This window comes from Simochromis diagramma, unplaced genomic scaffold, assembly GCF_900408965.1.
Source record: "Simochromis diagramma unplaced genomic scaffold, fSimDia1.1 OVJJ01000107.1, whole genome shotgun sequence".
Taxonomy (NCBI): Eukaryota; Metazoa; Chordata; class Actinopteri; order Cichliformes; family Cichlidae; genus Simochromis; species Simochromis diagramma.
Window position 1 is genome coordinate 4,660,152 of NW_024387209.1, and position 21,490 is coordinate 4,681,641.

Consider the following 21,490-nt stretch of genomic DNA (forward strand, 5'->3'; position numbering starts at 1 on the left):
AGTAGAGCGTCTTCCCTGGTGCCCTCTTGAAAACAAATCCCCTCCTCCAAATCAAAATAACACACTTCACATAAGTTCTGAAATGTTTGCAGCGCCAGGGCTATAATCTCCAACTCTCCACATCCCACAAACAACAAAGATTTGAACCCTGTAGCCATCACCAAACATCACTGTACTTATACTCCCCACAAACCCTATATTCTCTCAGCAGGAGTGGGTGTTTTTTCCTCTCCTTTTGGTCCCAATTTACTGAAAAGTGTCCATGTGTCCATCCAGCAGAATCTTTAAGGTGTAATTATGAGGCTGACGGACCTGCGGCTGTGTTTTTACGCAGCTATTGTCAACCATGATACGAAGTCAGAGGGGAATATGATGAGTTCGGAAAGTGGAATGTCACATAATTGTGGCTCTTTCTTGTCAATACGAAAAATATATATATCAAGACACCAAGAGAAAAGAGAGGGAAGAGGAGCAGGCCGTCATCATGGAGAAGAGGGAGAAAGAAATTATGGGTAGATAAGGAAAAGGAAGGACATGAGAAAGCAGAGCAAAAACAGGAAGTGGTACAAATGCAGAAAGTGAATTTTAAAAATGAGGAAAGAGAACTAATGTGGTTGTAGGTGTGTTATAAAGATCCTTTCAAGGTACTTCTGCTGCCATTAGCAGACAGACAGGAATATTGTTAAGTGAAAGTGCAATATAAAGGCTGGAAGAAGGATACTGCCGACACCGCAGCGGAAACCAAAGAGGTGCAATCTCACTGAAGAGGTGTATTAAGGCACTCAGGAATATGATAGAGTTTGAGATCAAGTTCAGTCGTTATTGAGATCCCATGCGGGTAATTGGATTGCGGCGTATTGCTTTATATCCCTCTGGCATCCAGCCGAGACTGTTTTTCTTCTTCTCTTTCTGGCGTGATTCAGACATTATGAGTACGTACGTAACGTAAGGCAGGTGAAAGGAACATAATCATGTAACGCGTGCGTGCTACAGTGCTGTTTGTGTGGTTTCTACAAGCGTGTGGGTTTTTCTCATTATTTAATAGCAACATTTTAACCATCATCAGGGTGATTCAATGTAAGAGTTAATCATAATGTGATCACGCCTCTCCGGATGCTCGGCGTGTCCTTTATGAGGGCTTCAGTCGTGTGGGAGAGCTGTTAAAAACAGCTATATTTATCCACATCACAAAGGCTCGGGACTTCCTACGGAACAGCTATATTTTTATCTGTCGTGCTGTATAATTATTATTTTTATACTTATTTTTTGCAGAGTTAGATAAGAAGATCGAGGCCACTTTCTTATCTTCCTGTTCATTGTAACACTACAACCATAGACTCTATAAAAGACGGATTTAGCTGCTATTCATGGGTAGTAGTGGTGGTGAAGTCCCTCTGAAGCCTTGAGCTGAGCATTTCCTGTTGTTCTTATCTTAGTGTTTTCAAACCAGATGTGACGGCTCAGAGGCAGAACCAACCAAAAAATGAGTACAATGAGCATAGCCAATGAGCATACCCTTGATAATCCTCCTTTTTGACTCCAATAGTGACCACGAGCTACAAAATGAACTTTGTGTTTTATTTAATAACGCCTGAAATCAACAATTGAGGCCATTAAGTCATCAAGAAAGTGTTTATGGAGGTCCCAGAACAAGGGAGCTTAGACTTCAATGCTTTACCTCACCCCCAACCGGTTGTGACAGATGACTGCCCCTCTTTGAGCCTGGTTCTGCCAGAGATTTCTTCCTGTTAAATGGGAGTTTTTCCTTCCTGCTGTTGCCAAGTGCTTATTCTTAGGGGGTCGTTTGAATGTTGGGGATTTCTCTGTATTGTTGTAGGATCTTTAACTTACAATATAAAGCACCTTGAGTTGACAGTTGTTGAGATTTGGGGCTACAGAAGAATTGAACTGAGCTAAATTGAATTAAATATACAACCAGAATGTCATGGGCTGGTCTCTGACCCAGAACTCCAAGTTCATTATGTATTGTGTATTTCTGATACACAATACACACGGTCTGCCCCCGCAAACCGTGACACAGAAGTCTGTGTGTTCTTCTTATAAAGAATACAGGATTTGTGTTAGCACAAAGCTCACAAATACACTACAAAATGTTACATTTATTAAATATGGTAAAATGGAATAGACTGCATTGGTACGCATTCACTTTATATAAAACACATTTTCCTTATTAATTAAACATTTGAATAATTTGATTGTTTCTTCTGACTGGTCTCTGGGCCTATGTTACTGGGGCCTCAAATAAAAGCTAGTTGATAGTTAGCTTAACCCTCTCCTCCCCCTTTTTAATGGATTACACATTTAGTGAAGTTGAAAAATGCAAGAATCTTTTTTTTTTTTTTACATAGCTTCTCTGTTTACAGCTGACGTGCTAAGCACAGTGAACCAATTACACATTCATCTTATAGAAATGAGGCTGTCATTATTTAAATAGTCATAAATACTCAGTTGAGAAGTCTGCGTAAGCGTACAGCAAAGGATAACAAACGGGTTTGGATTTTGTATCTGTCAGATTACAGATAGATTTTGTGTTCAACTTACTAAACCAATTGAGCTAAATTACTTAGGAGAATATGAAAATAACCGGGGTGAGTTTTCATTTCTTTTCTGTCCTACACCCTCAAGCCGAGGGAGACTTAATCACCGATATGAGTGTACAGTTTCCCATTTAGCTCTGGACCTTTTTGCTTATCAGTAATTAAACGTTCCCCAGTTCCCCGTGGGCATCTTGAGTTCCTCTGATAAAGAACCATAATGCATTTGATAGTGAATGCACCGTTTGTGCGCCTTCTCTGCCTTCAGCTGAAATGTTTTTGTGTGAAAATGCCACATATTCATTTCTGACATCCACATGTTAAAAAAAACAAAACAAAAAGCACGATTTCTCAAACTCTGCACTACGACCAGCTATGTGTAGTACCAGCCACTAATGCTGCTCGGGCTAGTAGCAATTGAGTCACCCATTACTGGGACAAATGCTTGTTTTCTTTTTCAAACCTACGAGCCCCAAGGACACAGCATGCATGCCGTGACCTCATTACTGCTCATGCGGTTGTGAAAAAGTTGTAAAAACTTTGTGCACAGAAGAAAAAAAGAAGTTTGCAATAGCAGATTTAAACAAATACTCTTCCACAAACATAAATAACAAAATTTGCAGAGTGGAGCTTTAGAATGTCTGTTTTTAATGGAGCTCCATATATCTTACTTTATTATATTGCAGCGGAGCATTTGTCTTAGTTCCAGCTACAGTGCAGTGGGCAGTGTGTAGCTGGAAATTTAGGAAGAGCCTTTGTGATGAGTCAGACGTATAGATCAGGTCATGCAGGTGAGCATTATGTGGATGAGTAGGTGTGTGTGTGTTGTGAATTAATCTGCGAGCACGGCTTTTCTCTCTTGTGCATGTGTGGGTGTGTTGCAGGACGATGTGTTTTTGACAGCGAGTGCCAATACTGACGTATTTGTTTGGAAGCTATTCTGGGCCGACGTTCATTATCTTGAAATATGACCACTGTCAAAGCAGAAAAAAGCAACAACAAAAGAACAAAAGCAGGGAGGCTTTTTCCTTCTGTTCAGTATATCTTGAAAAGTTTGGCTCCCAGACTAATGAAGTTACTCCAGACGTTAGCTAATAGTCAATAAAAGGCCATTATTTGCATGATATATTGCAGTCATCCCTGCATTAATGGGACAATTTACATTTTTGACTTTGAATGTCAAAAAGTTCAAGAAGCGTACAGTCGGCCTTGTCAGCTAGCATTTCCTTCACCTATCTTTCCCCCCGTGACCCTGTGACACTATTGACTGAATCGTTGATGAGGATGCTGAGGAGGTGAAATCCAGCACCGTCATGATAAGATCAGAGCCCCTCTGTGACAGCTCAGCCACTCCCATCCTGTGTGGACAGCATCCAGGCCCGGTCGTGTCGCATCAGAGCTTCATACACAGTTATCTCTGTGGACAGAATAAAATAATAACCAAACAATGTTTATTTAGATGGTGCCTTTTACAAGCAAAAACTGCAAAGTGCTTTATAGACAATAATCTAAATTTTAAATAAAAGAAAAAAAAAAGATCAACTACAAATACTGCACATTTATTAAAACATGGTTAAGAGCACTGTGAGGGTCAAAGGTTTAATGTAAAAAAACACAAAAGCAGAAATGGAACGAAGCCGGTTGCTAAAATAGCAACGAGTGTTTAGCTTGACGCAGGTCGGTCACTGCGACGTCAGCAGCTCAAACACCGCCTGTTCTTAGTGAGATTATGTTTATCAAAAAATAATTTTAGATGAAAAATGTTACAAGGAAAGTGTGAAGAACTAAAACATTAACAAAGTAAAATGACAATTACAGAACCTGAACTGTATTTTTTTTCACAAAACAAAATAAACTCAAATCCTGTAGATGTTTTTTCATCTGTCTTAAATTAAAACTTTTTCAATATGATTTTGATGTTTTCTAGATTAAACATTCTTTTGAAAAGGTTGTCAGCTTTGTTTTTTTAACAAACCATGTGGAAAAAGACAGCTTTTTATTTAAAAACCTAAAACTATCACATATCATAATAATAATAATTAGGCCGTTTATACTGCACAATAATTAAAAAATGCTTAAGAGCAGTACAACACAAAGTTTAGACACAGAGGCAGAACTGTCACAAACCCAGGGTACAGAATTACCCGAGTCCTAGCTGGCACAGGCTGATCACTTTGACCTCAGCAGCTCAATCGCCGTCTGTTCTTGGGAACAGTGGGATTGTGTTTAACAAACAATTACAACAATTTTACAGAACCTGAGACTGCACTGTATTTTGACAAAACGAAATAAACTCAAATTTTATTTTATCACGTTTAGTCCTGTAGAAGTTACTTTTTTAAAATTGATGTAATGCTTTCTTATAATTTGTTTTTCAGCAGTTTGTCCGCTTTTAAAAAGAAAAGTGACAATTGCATATTTTTTATAAGAAAAGAATTTTCACTTAAAATATATATTTTTTTTATTTAATCAAAGAAAACCCCTAACTGTGATGCATTTTTTTATATGTTAGGTTTTTTTGTTCTTTTGCTGTTAATGCCTTAACACACACACACACACACACACACACACACACACACACACACACACATATATATATATATATATATATATATAATGCACTACTGGTTAAAAAGTGATACTGTACATTGAGCCCAAACCAGTACAACTGCACGATACTACTACTACTACTTTCGCCTTTATTTAATTTTGAAAGAATGTGATCTCCTAAGCTTTCCAGTGCACAGAACAAACCCTTTATATTTACAAATCTGATGAGTGATAGGAAACATCATTTTAGAAGTTAAGTTGCCTGTAACAGGCAAAAAAAAAGATAGAAATCCTCCCTGTAGCTTAACTGTTTTTGAACTCACTGAAACCCAAACACGTTAGAAAGAACTCTGTGCCAGCATCTAAAGCCGGATGCTTTTATAAATCCTACAAATGGTAAAGAATACTGTCCTTATACAGTTTGTTCAGAGGAAACATGGAAAATGGGCATCGATCTGTTTCCATGGCAAATTACCACCTTGTCGCTGATGGTATAAAAATCAGTCACGCTAACAGCTTATTCACAGGCTTTCTCTAATACAAAAAGCAGCTTTTCTTTTGGATTTTTTTTTCTGAAGTTGGAGTGAAAAATCCACAATGAATGCAACACAGGTTACTTGTTCTAAAGAGACAAAAGAAAGCAGGGAAGTTTTGGTGTCATTAGAAGTCGTGTATTTTTTCTCTTCACAAGTCGATATACACAGTCGGCAAAGAGGTTTATGGAAGTAAATAAAATGGAAACCATTTTTATTTTTAAAACGTTCATGCCATTGAAGGAAAATTTGAGGAGATCATTTTCAAAGCTCAGTTTCCATTTACCGTGGGTGACTTTTGCTTTTATAACACCCAATTTATTTTCTTCAAGGGGTGCACAGCATGTGAGTCGCCACTTACTTTAATGGTAGAAACTGAATTTAAAAAAAAAACAAAAAAACCCAAAAGAAAACAAAGCGACCAGTGCGTAGAAGCACATGCATATACTCCCTAAGTGAGCATTAGTTCTACCCTTGGCAGGAAATGCAGCACAAGATCAAGTGTTCTGTTCCTGCAGATTTCTAGTTTAAGTTAATTTGAGCTCAGGGAATCCAGTGTAATTAAGTTCTGGGATTAATATGTGGAAATGTATTTGGTTTTGTATCCTTCCCTCTTAAGCATGAGAGTGAAATAACAGAAGAGACTAGCACAAATAAAAAAGGGGAAAAAAATCAAAGCAATCCCAAACTCCCTGATGCAATTATTTCCTATTCACATTATTATTTTTTTTTTTTTTCTGGACGATGACATTAATGACTTTGAGGGAGAGGGATGAATCGGGGCTCCGTTTGGCACCAGTGGAGGGAATCAGATAGGTAAAAATATTGCTCCGCCTCAGCCTACTGTGCAGTTGTTTGAGATTTTCAAAAATAAATTCAAACGATTACTTTGTTTAATTGCTTTCTTTTAATATTTGTCATTCGAGGGAGATTTAGACAATACTCAGATCAAAATCCTCACGCCCAGCCGAGATGCTACAAAAAGGAATTTCAGGCTATGCTGTGCGCCGCATAAAGTACTGATAAAGATCTCCATACCAATTATGCTCTTCTGTCATCTCAGATGCTCCTCTTGAGATCCCCCAAAGTCAAAAATTCATCTTTGCGTGTACTTCCCGTTTGACTTTCAGAAACTCCACTCTCGGATCATGGATCTGTCTGCAGCAGATTTGCTCCTGGAGCCAGAGAGAAGCAAGGCTTTCCTACTTTCCAGGAATACAGACTCCCCCTCTAATGTAAGCCTAATGGGAAACATTAAATGTACTTTTTTTCCCCTACCCATATAACTCATCCAAGTGTTGCAGCACAACTATACCCCCGTCTCCCATCAAGAAATCATTCCAAGATATTAAAATACAGATCTAAAATCTAAATCCGTGACCCCTCCTGTGCTCTCAGCAGGAAAAGCCAGCAGTATCACTTGGCACTAAGAGGAATATATCCTTGTCATATTACCAGAAAACCATCGATTGAGACTCGTCTTCAGTAAAAATGACTCCACAGGACACTCTGGAACATTAATCATCTTATATATTATGCATTAAGGCCCGAAAATGAGTTTGCTCCATTTCCTTTGCCCCTTTTACCCCTCTGAGGATGCCACCTGATAAACCCTAATGCGTGCCATCAGAGCAGAAAAAGAAAATGAAATAATAATGGCCGAAAAGCGAATTATGAATCATCTTGTAATCAGGATGAGCAAAACCTCTATATCCTTAAATAAGCCGTGTTAAGTGACACGCACACGAATGTGAGATTAGGGAATTGAAAACTGTGCCATGGATGTATCAGATTCCTCATCTTAAACTCCACTGTCATTGTCAGATTGTCTTCAGGGAAATGCTAATTGGACAAACATCTGCCGCGGTGTGGTGACTGCACACGAAAGATGATTGATATAGGTATTTCTTTAAGTTTGAAAAGTGCAGTACATCGACAATTTAGTCGACTTTTCTGTGATATTTGATTGGGTGTGTCAAGTTTTTCTTCAATACCTTTCATCACAAAATCAACAGCATGATGGCAATTAGATATGCAGCAGTACCCAACACATAAACACTTTTGATGTCTAGTCGGACTAAAGGAAAGCTTATGTAACTCACAAACATTGTTAAGCGGCCATGTAAGTGACTCCATCTTAATGCTATGTCGCCTCTTTTCTGTGTCATAGGAGGTTCAGTTGAATGGAAAGGCAGGTCTCCCTGTGGCCAAATGTCTGAGCCAGCTGAGCCTGACAGTGCCAGCCCCCGTGTACCCACGCAGCAGCTGTAGCAGCAGTGAGCTGTCGCTGTCGAGCGCGTGCAGTGAATTCTCCAGCGGCTCGTACACCTGGAATGATGGACGCTCCTGTGGGAAAATGGTAAACCACCTCGCTCATCAGGCTCATTAGGGGTGCTTTAGTCTTTATTTCGAGACCTTAATTAATCCCACAACCTTCATGCATGAGTTTGCTAATTATGTTTCCAATTGGAGTTTAAAGCTTCTGAGAAAATGTGGGATTTCATATTTAAAGACAGTCCTGCACCATCCTAATTCCAAGCATTTAAAATATGTGGTGGAATAAAAATAGCTTGCACGCAAAAGCCAACATTATGATTTGCTTTTCTCAGTTCTATTGCTTTACGTACTAAAGAATATGTGTTCTTACTACACAGAGACTGACTCCGCCTCCTTTCTCTTTCCCATTTAGTCATCTCTGACGTGGGAGAAGAGGCTGAGTTTGGGTTCGTCAGCCCCTAGTAATATCTGTGCTGCTCAGGAGGAGCACCTCCCCACAAGACGTAAGGAGAGCCACATACTGGAAGGACTGAGAAAGCTCCAAAGGAGGAAACACAGGAGCTCCTCCTGTTCCTCCAAGGTCTCCAAGTCAGGCTACAAAGACTGCATGAACTCCAATGAGGGCATCTACTCACTGGGCATCAAGAGTAGCAGTAAAGGGGTGTCTAGGCCTACCCATGTGGGGAGAACTGCTCAGGGAAAGAAGTTCGCTTATGATTCTGATGATGCAGATGATGAACTGGCACATTCTAGTTGTAGAGATAACATCCCCACCAAGGACAACTGGTTTCACTGTAAGAAGCTCTCACACAGCATCTCAGACAGTTTATGTAGCTGGGAGGGAACGCAAGACAGCGGAGGTGACACTATCTCAAGTCCTGTGGCTACTAAACACCCTTCTGGGTATGACTCAAAGGAGCAGCCTGAAAGACTCATGAGTTTTATTAACAGCCTTCTCCCTGAAGGAGGGCGGATATCAGCTTTTACGAGACCATCGAAGCTGCACCTCACCCCTACTGAACCAGAAGTTCCCCGTCTGTCTGATGCGGATGATCTGGAAGAGTTAAAGTCTGAGTCAAGTGACACCCGAATGTCCTTTAGCCAGCCACCAGAGCAAGCCGAGAGGGACTCGAAGAGGTTGTCAAGAGATGCTGCCAAGCTGATTACACAGCAGTGCTTGAGGAGAGACCAGGCTCGTACCCAGTCTGCAGATGGAAGACCCAGGCCTTTCAGCCTGATTAAGGAGCCCAAAGTGGCCAAATGCACCCAATCTGAGGAGAGCGTGTTGGCAATATTTGATGCAGAAGGAGAGCCTATTGAACTTTGTGCAGAGAAACTTGCAGCAGCTGCTGGGACTCAAAAAGACATTCAGGGTAACAAAGTAGTTCCTGACTACACAGAACTGGTGCCCCAAGAGAGGCCAACAAAGCAGAAACCCTCAAAATCAAGAAACTACAGTGTTCTTGAGTCTCCAGAGAAGCCGTCTGAATATCAGATCAGGACCCACAAGCCAAGGGAGCAAAGCAGTAGCAGGGAGGGAAGTGCAGAGAGGCTATCAATGCAGCTGACTCCACAACGGAAACTTATCAAACCACCAAGCAACCGAGCTAGTAAAGGCCTTTCCATCCCTCCCATGAATGATGCTGCTGGTTCCAAGTACAGTAGTTCAAAGATACCTGGTAGTAATAAACCTTCAGGATCCCCACTGAGATTATCTAAGGGCTCTGCCACTGAACCAAGTAACAGCGGGAACTCAGGACCCCCTGGGCAGGAGAAGTCCCCCTCCTCTCCGACAGTTAAAATGTCCAGATTCATCAAGACACCAGGAACCTGTATTCAAAGCCCAAAAGCGGTGAACTCAAAGCTCCCCAGCAGGGCCGAATGGAATAAGGGCGCCTCATCGAGTTCCCCTCACCTCTCAAGGAGACACCTGGAGTATGCTGACAACGGCGAACAGCCAACCAGAGACAAACACTGTGAAAACAGCAAAAATAAACTCAGGTCCCCCTCTCCTCCCCCTCCCCCGGGCCGCACCACCTCTTTACTGATCAGACCAAATTACGAGGGGTCGCCAACCACTGTGAGGGGTCCACCCCCAAGTTACCACACCTCACTTTTACCAAATATGCAATCAACGCTACCCATCAAGGATAAAGACTGTTTAGACTTGGATGCAGGCTACGGGACTGCACTTGCACCTCAGAAACTGGTTGACAAAACCAGTCAGCACCTTCAAAAGTCCCCTGCCATGACTAAGACACCTGCTAAAGGCGATTCCAAGCGGATGACCACGAAAGACTACCTCCCTTCTGCAAACTCAGGGTGTGCTCGAGAACCTGAAACCGCACCTAAAACCTCGAAGAATGTCCCTCCTCCCTACAGTGCCCTCAGAGGGTCCTCATTTCAGAACTCACCTGCAAGCAAAAAAGGATCTGCTAATAAAAATGTCCATCAGTCAGTGCAGAAGACCTCTATTAGTTTACCTGTTTCACTTCAGGACACACCTCAAGGTCAGGCAGAGCCACAAACTGGCAAAGCTTTAGACAGCTCTATTATTATGTCCCCTAACCTAGCAGAAAAAGCCTCAAAGACTCGCATCCCAATGGGCTTTAAGGCATTTTTAAAGTCTCCTCCTAGCCATAAAAATAGTCCCTCTATACCAGGCAAACAAGAGAAAGATCATATCAACTCAGTCTCCAAGGAGACTGTGACTTCAAATGCTTCTGCCCAGTGTGACAACTTGCAGACAGAGTACAATATTGATTCGCCATCCAAGATGTCTGTTACAGAGGGGAAAGGTGAAGTCCAGTGTAGGTTACTGGAAGAAGAATTACAAGCTCTTATGGTGCCAGAGGAAGGGGGTGTTTGTGATAATGGGAAAAGGAGTAGTCAGCTTTTTGGCAGATCCATATCTATTGCTGCCAAACCTCATTTAAAGCCAGCGTTAGGGATGAACGGGGCAAAAGCTCGTAGCCAGAGTTTCAGCACCAACTACATTGAAAAACCAAGCATCAATTCCTTAGATGGGCCGGGAAAAATCAGAACTCAGATCATTACCAACTCAGGTGAAAGGGGGAACTCTCTGTCGAGACAGAGTTCCTTAGAAGCGACCTGTGCTGGGTTAGCAGAGAGCCCTGTTCATTCCCCAAGGACAAGACTTAGCCACTATGGAGGCATGACAGGGTCAAATAGTCACGGCATCCTCCCTGACAGAGCTTTCAAATCGGGTTCTAAAGTTGAGGGGTCACAGGGCACAGGGAAGGGGGAGGCAGTCATGTCACCTTCTCACAAAGTGGTTCGTAGTTTACCCATCAGTGATCGGACTGGTTTAAACATCCGTAAGCCATCGAAGGTTGCCTCTCATCCACAGTTTCATCCTCCTTCCTCTTGTGTCTACGGCTTGGAAAATCCAGTTAGAGAGACAGAAGACAAAGCAGCATTCCCTAATGAGGCAGACTTCAGCAGGGAAGTCAAAACCCAGGCGGACTGCACAAACAAACACCCAGATATGGAGGAGAAAAAAATCAGCCCAACAGTCACCACTATTGAAGAGAAAGTCATGATGGGAATTGAGGAGAACGTGCAGAAATGTCAAGAACAGGAGAAGGTCGCTGCCACCGAGGCCAAACAGAAGACGGGTCCCTCTCTGGCAAACTGGTTCGGCCTCCGTAAGAGCAAACTTCCAGCTCTGAGTATTAAAAAAGCCGACTCTCCCAAGGGAAAAGAGGAGAAGAAAGAGCTGAAGATCGGATCAGTTCTTGGAGGCAAACAGATGAAGTCTGACAAGAAGAAGGATAAGAAGAAAAATGATAATCAGCAGAAAGAAAGCCAGGAGGTGCAGGGTCTGTCTGAGATGAACAACAAGCTTAGCTCCATTATGGACCACTGCAACAATCAGATGGGTCAGATTGCCAGTCAGATCCAGTGCACGACGGCCTTTATTGGAAAAGACCAGTTCGTGAAAGAGCTTCTTGGCAGGTGAGTTAGCAACACCTTTGTCATTAAGAAAATCAAGTATTATTATCCTAATTGATCGGATGCTGTGCTGATTATTTCCTGTCACCGAGCTTTCTCAGAGATGCCTTTCTACCAAGTGAATCAACGATTCAGAAGCAAAGTAGTAGCTCTATTACATTAAACATGAGCAATCCCTACATTAAGCTTGTGTGTTCAGAGAAACACAAACAGCCGCTGTCTGTTTGAGGTGTGACTCTTCACTAGTGAGCATAAACAGTTTGGGGATCAGACACATAGTCAGCAACACTCAGGATTATTGTATGTTTAAGCCACAGTCATCTACTCTCTTTGCTCATTTTCCTCTTCAAAAACCCAGCTGACAGATTTCAAACACTTGTGAGGTACCACTTCATGCAGGTTGTTAACCGTGCGATGACATTTCCATGTGTGTCTGTGTGCGTGTACACGTGTGTTTACCTGCGCGTTCACGAAGCGAAAGAGTGGGTCAACGCAATTTATCAGCAGTCTCGCTTTCTACCTGGTGAGTTGATAAAGGAAGTACTCGGCACACAGACATGAAAAACAGATCAAATCTTATTTCCTGACAGGACCGCTGTGAAGGGCAACTCCGTGGCCACATCGCCGCCTGGGATCTCCACGCCCAAAAAACACAGCGAAACGAAGGGAGATATGGAGATCTGTTCAGATACTGCTGTAAGTAGACAAACATGCACTGCGGACTTTGTTACAGTTTTTGGGGCAAGCTTGTTTGCAGTGCACGCATACGTGCAAAATTCCCATAGGTTTTCACACTTGTACAGTATGAACATGTTCACAAACAGATCCACAACACCTCTGCCTCTTCACCATCACATCCCCTGAAGGCTCAATATTGATTCGCATTGTGTTCTGACTCAGCCTACAATTCATCGCCTACTTTTTTTATTATCAAACCCAATCCTGTGTTGTTGTTGTCTCCACAAAGCTGAAGGTTTTTTTTAAGCTATATCTCGCATAGAGGCAGCCATCAGGCTGTGGATGTAGTACAGACTTAAATTAGGCTCCTATCAGCTGTTTGATTTTGTAAATCATATCAGTGCACTTTGTAAGCAAAATGCTAAAATCTTGACCTTGTGGGTTTATTCTTTATTACCTGTCAGTCAAAATGCCAAAATATGACGGAGAGCCTGAGAGCTTGAGAGCGACTGAAAGAAGGGAGACAGCAATAATAAAAGAAACTGAAAGGAGCAGTCTGAACAGGGGGAAAGAATGACAGTCTCACCGCATAATGTAGGAAATTTAATCCAGATGATGTGAAATTTTGATAACATGGAGGAGCCCCTTATCGCAGGCACTCAATTTGACAAAAGAGCCATTTAATACCATCCTCCAAGCTTTCCGTCTATCTTCTCCCCACAGAAATACAACAAAAGAGCCACACTTTATGACCTACAAGCTCCTTTTACACCACCCCCAAAACCACATTTTTAAAATAACCTAATTAAAGTATGGCAGAAAGTCTGTGACAATTACCTTACTTCTTTCTGAACAAAACTTTCAACACATTTCACAAAGCCAGAAGCTTGTCCAGTCCTCTGGAAACTCATATAGTACGTGAATCGGTTTAACCGATCCTTTTCATCCACAATTTTCTTTTGCACATTACCTAAAAGAAAGCCTTTTAAATTGATAAATGTTAACAGCTTATACAAACAAAGCTGCATCTATACGGTCTAATATATCCAGAAGGTATCCTGGGGTATGTGGACAGCTTAGCTCAACTCATCTAAAAGAAAAAAATAATTAATTGATAAGCAATAGAAATGTAACTATAAACATGTATAGGGATTTGGATTGTGTAAGTAATAAAAAATTAAGAAAAGGCATGTCAAAATACCTGGATAAATGTTGGCATAAGCAAGAGAAATTTTTTTTGCAGGAAAGTCACAGTAGCTCGCTAAAATTAGGGTTAAAAAGGGAGAAATTATGACCTAACAGCGTACCTATCAAATAAAAATTTAGATGAAGAAATGAAAGAGCAATAAAACTTGCACCATCTAGCTAAAACTAGCTTAAACCATTACACAAGCTAGCTAGAAATATGAATCAAACATTTAATGTATTACTACCAGTTTGAATTGTTAGCTAAAAAAATTACTTAAAATACTTTTTTACATGTAGAAAATATAGAAAAACGTGTGAAATAGTTATGAATACTAAGTTTAACATACTGGTTGAAATTGTTAGATAATTATAATAGATAGACAGTTGAAATGACTTGCTTAAATGATGTGGAAAAAGCAGAGCGTTAATAATTACTGGTTTAGCTAGCAGTTAAAAACAGTTTCTGCTAAATATGGTTGAACAAATTAGTAAACAATGTTAAATATTTTAGCTTAAAGTATTAAATGTCAGATGAAATTATTAGCAAAATAAGAATAGATGAACAAGCTGTCAGTAATCTAATAGTTGGGATATTTCACTAATGCTGCAATTATACTAGTCATACTATACTAAAATTATTCAAAGCACGGGCTTTCACTGTTATTTCAAAGTTGGGGACCACTCCCAGTAAATGTATGCCAATCTGTCTGAGAGTGATTGCAGGCAATCTGAGCTAGACTAGGATTGTTTGGAGAGCGGTTGCTGCAACATCTTGCAATCAGTTGACCAATGTGAAAAAATTCAGGGTAGTTACTGAGCAACCACTGATTTTCTCTGTTCAAGCAAGAAGGTTTCTGTCCTATTTGTACTGTGGTGTGACTGAATTTAATTGCTATGATTGGTTAATAAGCTGAAAGTGTTTCCAGTTTAAAATAATTTTCAAATAAACGTGTTTGAACTTGAAAAGTGGGGATGGTGAGGTGTTCTCAGGTCTATCTGACAAACCTTTAAGGGTGTGTCAGAAAAAAGGTTTAAAATCTCTGCTTTACGTCATAACTTTGTCACTAACATGGAGTTTGTTCATTTTCTAGACCCTCATAATGACAGAGAAGATCAACCTAAAGGCTGAAAATGTAGAGGGACACATCCCAGACGCAGCTTGTCAAGACCACATGTTAGGTGAGTCTATGAGTTACTTTTCAGCTTTCACTAAAGGCAGTTTAAAAGAACAATATCTTTCCTCTTCTCTGATTTGAGTTGTTACTTTGCCTAAACTTCACGTCTTCTCTTCTCTGGGTTTCATACTATATCTGCAAGTGTTTATCTCACTGAGTACAGGTTTTCATTTGGCTTAAACCTGTCAAAAATCAACCGGTGCAACAAAGCATTAACACATTTTTACAGTTGCAATTTCCTGATGTGACTGACAACTCAATTCCGTCGCCAACTGATTCCCCTCACTGCCAGACTCACCATTACTGTGGGGAAATAGCAGTGGTTGCAAACGGCACCTTGACAGTCTGTTCAGGTGATTGACGTGCAGCCGGGTGATGTTTCACAATGCCTGAGCAGCTAAAGAAGTGAAAAAATAAATGCATCAAACAATTGTGAGATGAGATGATGACTGTTATTACTGCAGAGCGACAAACTTACATTGTAGATTGTAGCTCGGTGAGGGGAAGGAGGGGGGTGTAGGTGCTGTTTACTGGATGTGGAGTGCACCGTGTTCATTACTCGGCTGTCACTCACCGGGTTATTGACAAATTGTTTCACAGATTCATCTCAAAGTACATAATGGCATGCTTCTTGAAATGTAGCTCTATTGCAGGTGTGAATTTAGATTTGCTGATAGCAGGGTAGCGATTTTGTTTTTTCTCTTAGTTTTATTAAAATAAATTAGATGGGTTATAACCCCAGCCAGTTTGTTTCAGAGGGAAAAGAGGGGTGTGTAGATAAGTCAGAATTATTATTTTATTTGTTCCTTCATTGCCAAAACTTGGGAGAACACTAAAAATGTAAATAAAATAGCTTATTCTGATGGCAAATGGTTAGGATGGCTGTACTATCAAACCATTTCATGCTTTATATGTGCTATAACTGTAAGAGAGAAGAAATCGAAAATAATAAAAGATGTGAGTGAAGTAAAGGTAAGAACAGTATCGCAAATAAAACTTCAAATAAAATAAATAGTATATTCTAAAATCTCAGAAACGCTGCAGGGAGCTGAAAACCACTAAAAATGTGTCCTTCTTAGAAGCCGAGTTGGAGCTGCCACTTAGAGCAGCTGTCTGAGGATGCAAAAGACCCGAGGGCCAACCTGTACATGCATGTTAAAAATAGAATTGCAGGACAGCGTGTACTGCATGTAAAAGAGGTCACTTAAGGTGATGAAATTCCTGACTCTGTGATTCCTTTTAGACAGGACAAAGCCCTATGGGTACTTTTTTCAAGCATGTAACTTTAGGATTTTTGTGTCATTTTCAGGTGTGATAGGTAGGAGTTTTCAGAGAATGAAAACCTCCAAAAACCAACTAGCCACCAGACACAGCTGGTGAACATACACTGACCGGACACTTTATTAGCTACCCACTGCTAGTAAAAGTATTGGACCCTCTTCTTCAAAACTGTTTCAATTTTTCATGGCACAGATTCAACGAGGTGCAACATTCTTCGGACTTTTCTGCCCATATTGACATGATAGCGTCACATAGTTTCTGCAGATTTGTCAGCTTGCACATCCATGATGTGAATGGGCTTTAGTTGCTTAAGCTCTGGCGACTGTGGTAATCTTTTGAGTAGAGTGAACTTTTTGTCATGTTCAAGAAACCAGTTTTATTTGAGTTTTGTAACAAGGCACCAACAACAACTATGCCATGTTAAAGACACACCTTACTTACCTTACCATTGTGATGCTCCTGAAAGGATAAGAATCTTTGATTGCTGCTGCTAGCACAGACAGCTTAAATAAATAAGCCACAATGTACCGGCTGTACACTGAACAAAATGTTTTTGTTACATTATTACAGTGTGCACACCCCAGTGGCCTAATGGATAAGGCACTAGTTTCCTATGCTAGGGATTTTGGGATTGTGGGTTAAAGTCTCATCTGGGGTGAGTTCCAGCAGTGGACTTTTATGAAAGTTGGCTCACCAACGACTGCTCAGAGTCGTGGTTTTGTAAATTCTAGTATTGGGTTAGACCCCCTTTTGCCTTCTGATCAGTCTTAATTCTTCATGATATAGATTCAACAAGTTGAGATTATCTGAGTTTTGTGACACAGTGTGTTATCCTGCAGTCATCAGAAGATAGGTGCACTGTGGTTTTAAAAGGATGGACACGTTCAAGCTCAGTTGGTACTTAGAGCCAAAAGTTTTCCATTTTGTTTACACCAAATTCTGAATGGCGTGGCAGAAATCGAGACTGATCAGACAACAAAACATCCAATAATCTATTGTCTTGTTTTGGTAAGCCTGTGTGAATTGTAGTCCCACTTTCCTGCTCTTAGCTGACAGGAGCAGCACCCACTGTGGTCTTCTGCTGCTGTTGAGATGCTCTTCTGCATACCTTGGTCATAATGATTGGTCATTGTACTTCCTGTTGCTTTCCTATTAGCTGAATGTAGTCTGGCTATTCTCCTCTAACCTCTGGCATCAACATGCTGTTTTTACCCAGAGAACTGCCAAACACTGGATAGTTTCTATTTTTCAGACCATTCCCTGTAAACTCTAGAAATGTTTTTGAAATACTCAGACCAACAACCATGCCACATTCAAAGTCACTTAACTCGACTTTCTTCCTTATTCTGATGCTCAGTTTGAACTTTAGCAGGTCGTCTTGATCATGTCTACATATCTAAATGCACTGAGTTGTTGCGTTACTTATTAGATTAGATATTTGCATTAATTAGCAATTGAACAGGTGTACCTAACAAAGTGGCCAGGGACTGTAGTTAAGAACTTAGGTGCTAAAGAGTCAGAAAGTTCCTCCAGGAGTTGGTGGAGATCAAAACGGAACAAAAACAAAACTGAATATTCAAAGGTTTACTAACAATAGCAATAAAGTCTTAGTCTCCAAATGTAATATATTTTAACTAGATGGAAAAGCTGGCCATTGTTCTCTGGGGTTGCATCTTAATTAGTCCTGTTTGTATGCAAAACATGCATGCTGGTGACAGTGAAAAATCTATACATCTGCCAGTTCTCACAATTAAAATAAATGTGTTTGTTAAGGCTGAGTGCAGATGGAAATAATCTCCACAGAAGCACAGAGTTGGCAGATTGAGCTGCGAAGCTACTAATCAATCACAAAATACTTTTGGCTTGAGCCACTAATAATGGGTCTGAGCCATGTCACCAAAAATAAAAATGTTAATTGTCTCTGTATTCTGGTTAACAGGCTGCCTTCTTTACATTCTGCCAACTAAGCGCTTCCCGACAGCCTGAATTAAATATTTAATAAAGGTTCAGCTGTGGCTGCTCGTTGCTTTTCAGCACTGCTATAATGTCACGTCCCTCCAAAGTGCAGCATTCACAGGCTTTAATGCCAGGTAAACACATCAATCATATAAATAGTTTACATCCAGCCGGTTTATGATGCAAGCAGCTCGAGTTATGAATGTGGGCTTGGAGGTTCACACTGGTCAGTTATTGTACTGTGCATTAGAAGAATTTCCCTCAAGGCAGGTATTTTTTTCCTCATAAAGGGACAATAAATAACGTTTTGACTGACTCGGAGCTCAAAATGACTCTAATACGTCTGCAGAGGTTTGATGGCACTGTTGATCAATACTAATAATTCAGCTATTACTTCACCAGGTGCTGATGTGTGTGGTGTTCAAAACTTACTTTGTAGACTTTTGTTTTTAGAAAATGGCGCTGCCTTTTTAAAACATTTTTAACAAGCACGAAAGTACAAAATAACAGAAAAAGACTGTATTCTTCAGCCAAAGAGGAATAATTTCAACTGGATGTTTGCTTCAGCAACAAAAGAGATAGTACACTCTGTTGTATTAATCCAGCCTTGCAATTTCTGTTGTGTTTTTCTTCGTCGAATAAACCCATTTCCACGCAGAGGAGGTATCAATAAGGCAACTCTCTCTGCTCAAACCCTGGAGGTTGTATACAGAAGTGATAGGGAGCTCATGAAAAACTAGATTATGTCCAGTCGTTGTTCCCTCTGGGTAGAATTACTGTGGACCTTGTTATAGTTTGGTTATAGAGGGCATTTTGAACTGCCAGGCTTGGCATTCAATTACACAGCCGTGTAATCTATGGCTCTCTCCGCCTTTCGCTCTCATATACAAGTAAACATCCATGTGCATACGGAGGCTATGACATGCACTGAGATCAGCATTTCTGTTTATTCCAGTACATGTAAGTGTCCTCGAGGGCCTGATAGCAGATACATTTGCAACTAACAGGCCATCTGTGCAATGAACATGGTGTATCTCTGTACATCCAAACACTTATATAAGGACTCGTTTTCACAGTATGTTGCGAAATCTGCTGAAAGTTGGCGACATGCACCGATTTTTCTTCTCAAAAACTCGCTCAAATATTCCCCTACTTTGTGCATCTATTGGCAATGCTTTTAAATTTAGATAATGTACATTTAAGTAATGTACTTGGCATCCTTGCTAGAAAAACTTCCAAAGAGAAAATGAATAGATGGTATGAGCTTCACATCTAAGTGTAAATATTGTTTTCTGTTTTTCTTTCTAGCAGTAAACTAATTCTGAAGTATGCCCAATTAAGTACTTGCAAATTCTTTTTAAAGCTCACTGTGAAGCACAACAGCGTTGAAAGAAACCCTTTAAGTTTTACTAACACTGAGAGGCAGAATCTGTAAATATCTACGCATTTCTGAGAGACTGAAGAAAAGAAAGCCTTCAGGTTCGCTTTAAGAGTTTTTAACAACCAATACTTGGAGATGCAGAACTGATGAAAAAGTCTTGAACTTCCACTGTTTTTTTACTTCAGACAACTTTTTAGGAGGTTTACACTCCAGTATCTCCGATCATACTTCTCATCTTTCTTGTGTCCAAGGAACCAGACTTGAGCAATAGTTCTCCAGACTTTCTGAAGGTCTTTCAAAGTGTTTCTTTAGACATTGGCTTCTTTTTCACTCACTGTCAGTCCAGAACTTGTTCCCAACCTTTTTAAAAGGAATGGCTTTGTCTGTTAAGCCACTTAACTCTGACTTATAAATTATTCAAGCATACAAAGACTCCTAACTCAATGGATGAACCAGTTTGTTTTTGTATATAACAGACACCTTAGTGAAGAGCCTATTTTAATTTTTAACTTTGTTATTAGCAGCCTGTCACAAAAACACATTTTTTTTCCCAATTTCTTAAGTACAATCTATGAAAAATACCAAAGATAACTGTACTAGTATGGTATTTTTGCACCAGGTGATTCCCAAAGAGATATTAAGTAAAAACTTGGTCATACCAAATTCCGACTTTCAAGCTCGTTAGAATTCTACAAATTTTGGTTTTGCTTTATATGCTGTATTTACCTGTATGTTTACACATGCTTCATTAAATCACTATTTCCCATTTTCCTTGCAAAATAGAAAGAAGTGGGGGTGGCTCAGGGCTTTTCCCAGTGCTGTAAATTAATCTGAATCTTTTTGACCCAAGAATTACTTTGACGTACTTTTATCTCATTATGTAAAACTCTGGCAATGTTTAATATGAGCGTCCACCATTGGAACAGTATACACAGCTGAAAACAAGAAAAAGAATAACAGGTCCCTGGTAAGAAAGCTAATTAATCCTCAGTGGTTTTCAGTGTAACTCAGCAAAAAGTTGCAAACCACTAATAATTAGCCGATGTAACTGTTGGCCATTACCGTTCACAGTTACAAGGGCCTGTGCTGTGCTGAATGGCCATCCATCTGTTCCAGCCTGAGTCAAGGCTCTGCAAACTGTGGTTTCTAAACGACATCCATCTGTTCCTACTCGCTGTCACATCGCCTGATTACAACCCAGCGTGCACTCTGATGAATCCAAGGAGCATGTCCTCGGGTTGCAGCTCAATCGTGTATTTAGTTCAGAATTGCTGGCAGCAGGTGTTTCTTGTGTACTGTGTACTATATGAGAACTGTGTGCCTCTCACCATTGTGATAACTACAAATGGGCATCAGAAAGGAGCTTCCAAAAAGTACTGTGTCAGTTTAAAATGTTTTGTTTTCTCTCTTTTTCCATTTACATTGTGTTTTGAACCTGCTACAGATTCCTTGTTTACACACAACCCTTTCCGCTGCATGTAAATCCAGGTCCTCCTTTTCTTTTCCTGTGTCGTTGTCTCCTGCTTCTCCCAGACGTCACACTCCTCTCCCTGTCACTTTAGGCTTCGGCTGTCAGATGAGAACCCTGGACAGTGGCATCGGCACCTTCCCTCTCCCCGATTCTGTCACCCGGGCCAGCGGTCGCCACATCCCTAAATCTGAATCCAGCCCCGAGGGGGTGACCGGCGGCTCCTCTGAGCTCGATCGGGAGCCTCCCTCTTCTCACCCTGACCCCTCACAACCTGGTGTGAAAGTGCCTTCCCTTTCAAAACCCCACCCGCATGTCTCTATGAGCATGGGTCACTCCCTGTCTGACCCCACTGTGACCTGCAGCAATGACAACGCCCAGGACACCCAGAGCCGCCTGCCCAAATTAGCATCCTCAGGTAAGACAGGAATATTAACTGTAAACAAATGCCTCACAACATAGCCTTCTTTTTC

The 21,490-nt window shown here is 40.7% G+C and overlaps 1 protein-coding gene across 11 annotated transcripts in view; it reads left to right on the forward strand.

Moving 5' to 3' along the window:
• LOC120746080 (nck-associated protein 5-like) overlaps positions 1-21,490 on the forward strand; it is a 176,747-nt gene that overhangs the window by 135,858 nt on the left and 19,399 nt on the right. For 9 of the 11 annotated variants that reach the window (XM_040051333.1, XM_040051334.1, XM_040051337.1 and 6 more), the window contains 6 exons: positions 6,769-6,873; positions 7,809-7,997; positions 8,328-11,893; positions 12,481-12,586; positions 14,848-14,935; positions 21,112-21,435. In XM_040051333.1, coding sequence (XP_039907267.1) covers positions 6,769-6,873; positions 7,809-7,997; positions 8,328-11,893; positions 12,481-12,586; positions 14,848-14,935; positions 21,112-21,435 — 4,378 coding nt within the window. Of the gene's footprint in view, positions 1-6,768; positions 6,874-7,808; positions 7,998-8,327; positions 11,894-12,480; positions 12,587-14,847; positions 14,936-21,082; positions 21,436-21,490 lie in introns of those variants that run through there. The other 2 variants (XM_040051344.1, XM_040051335.1) reach the window with 2 other exon arrangements.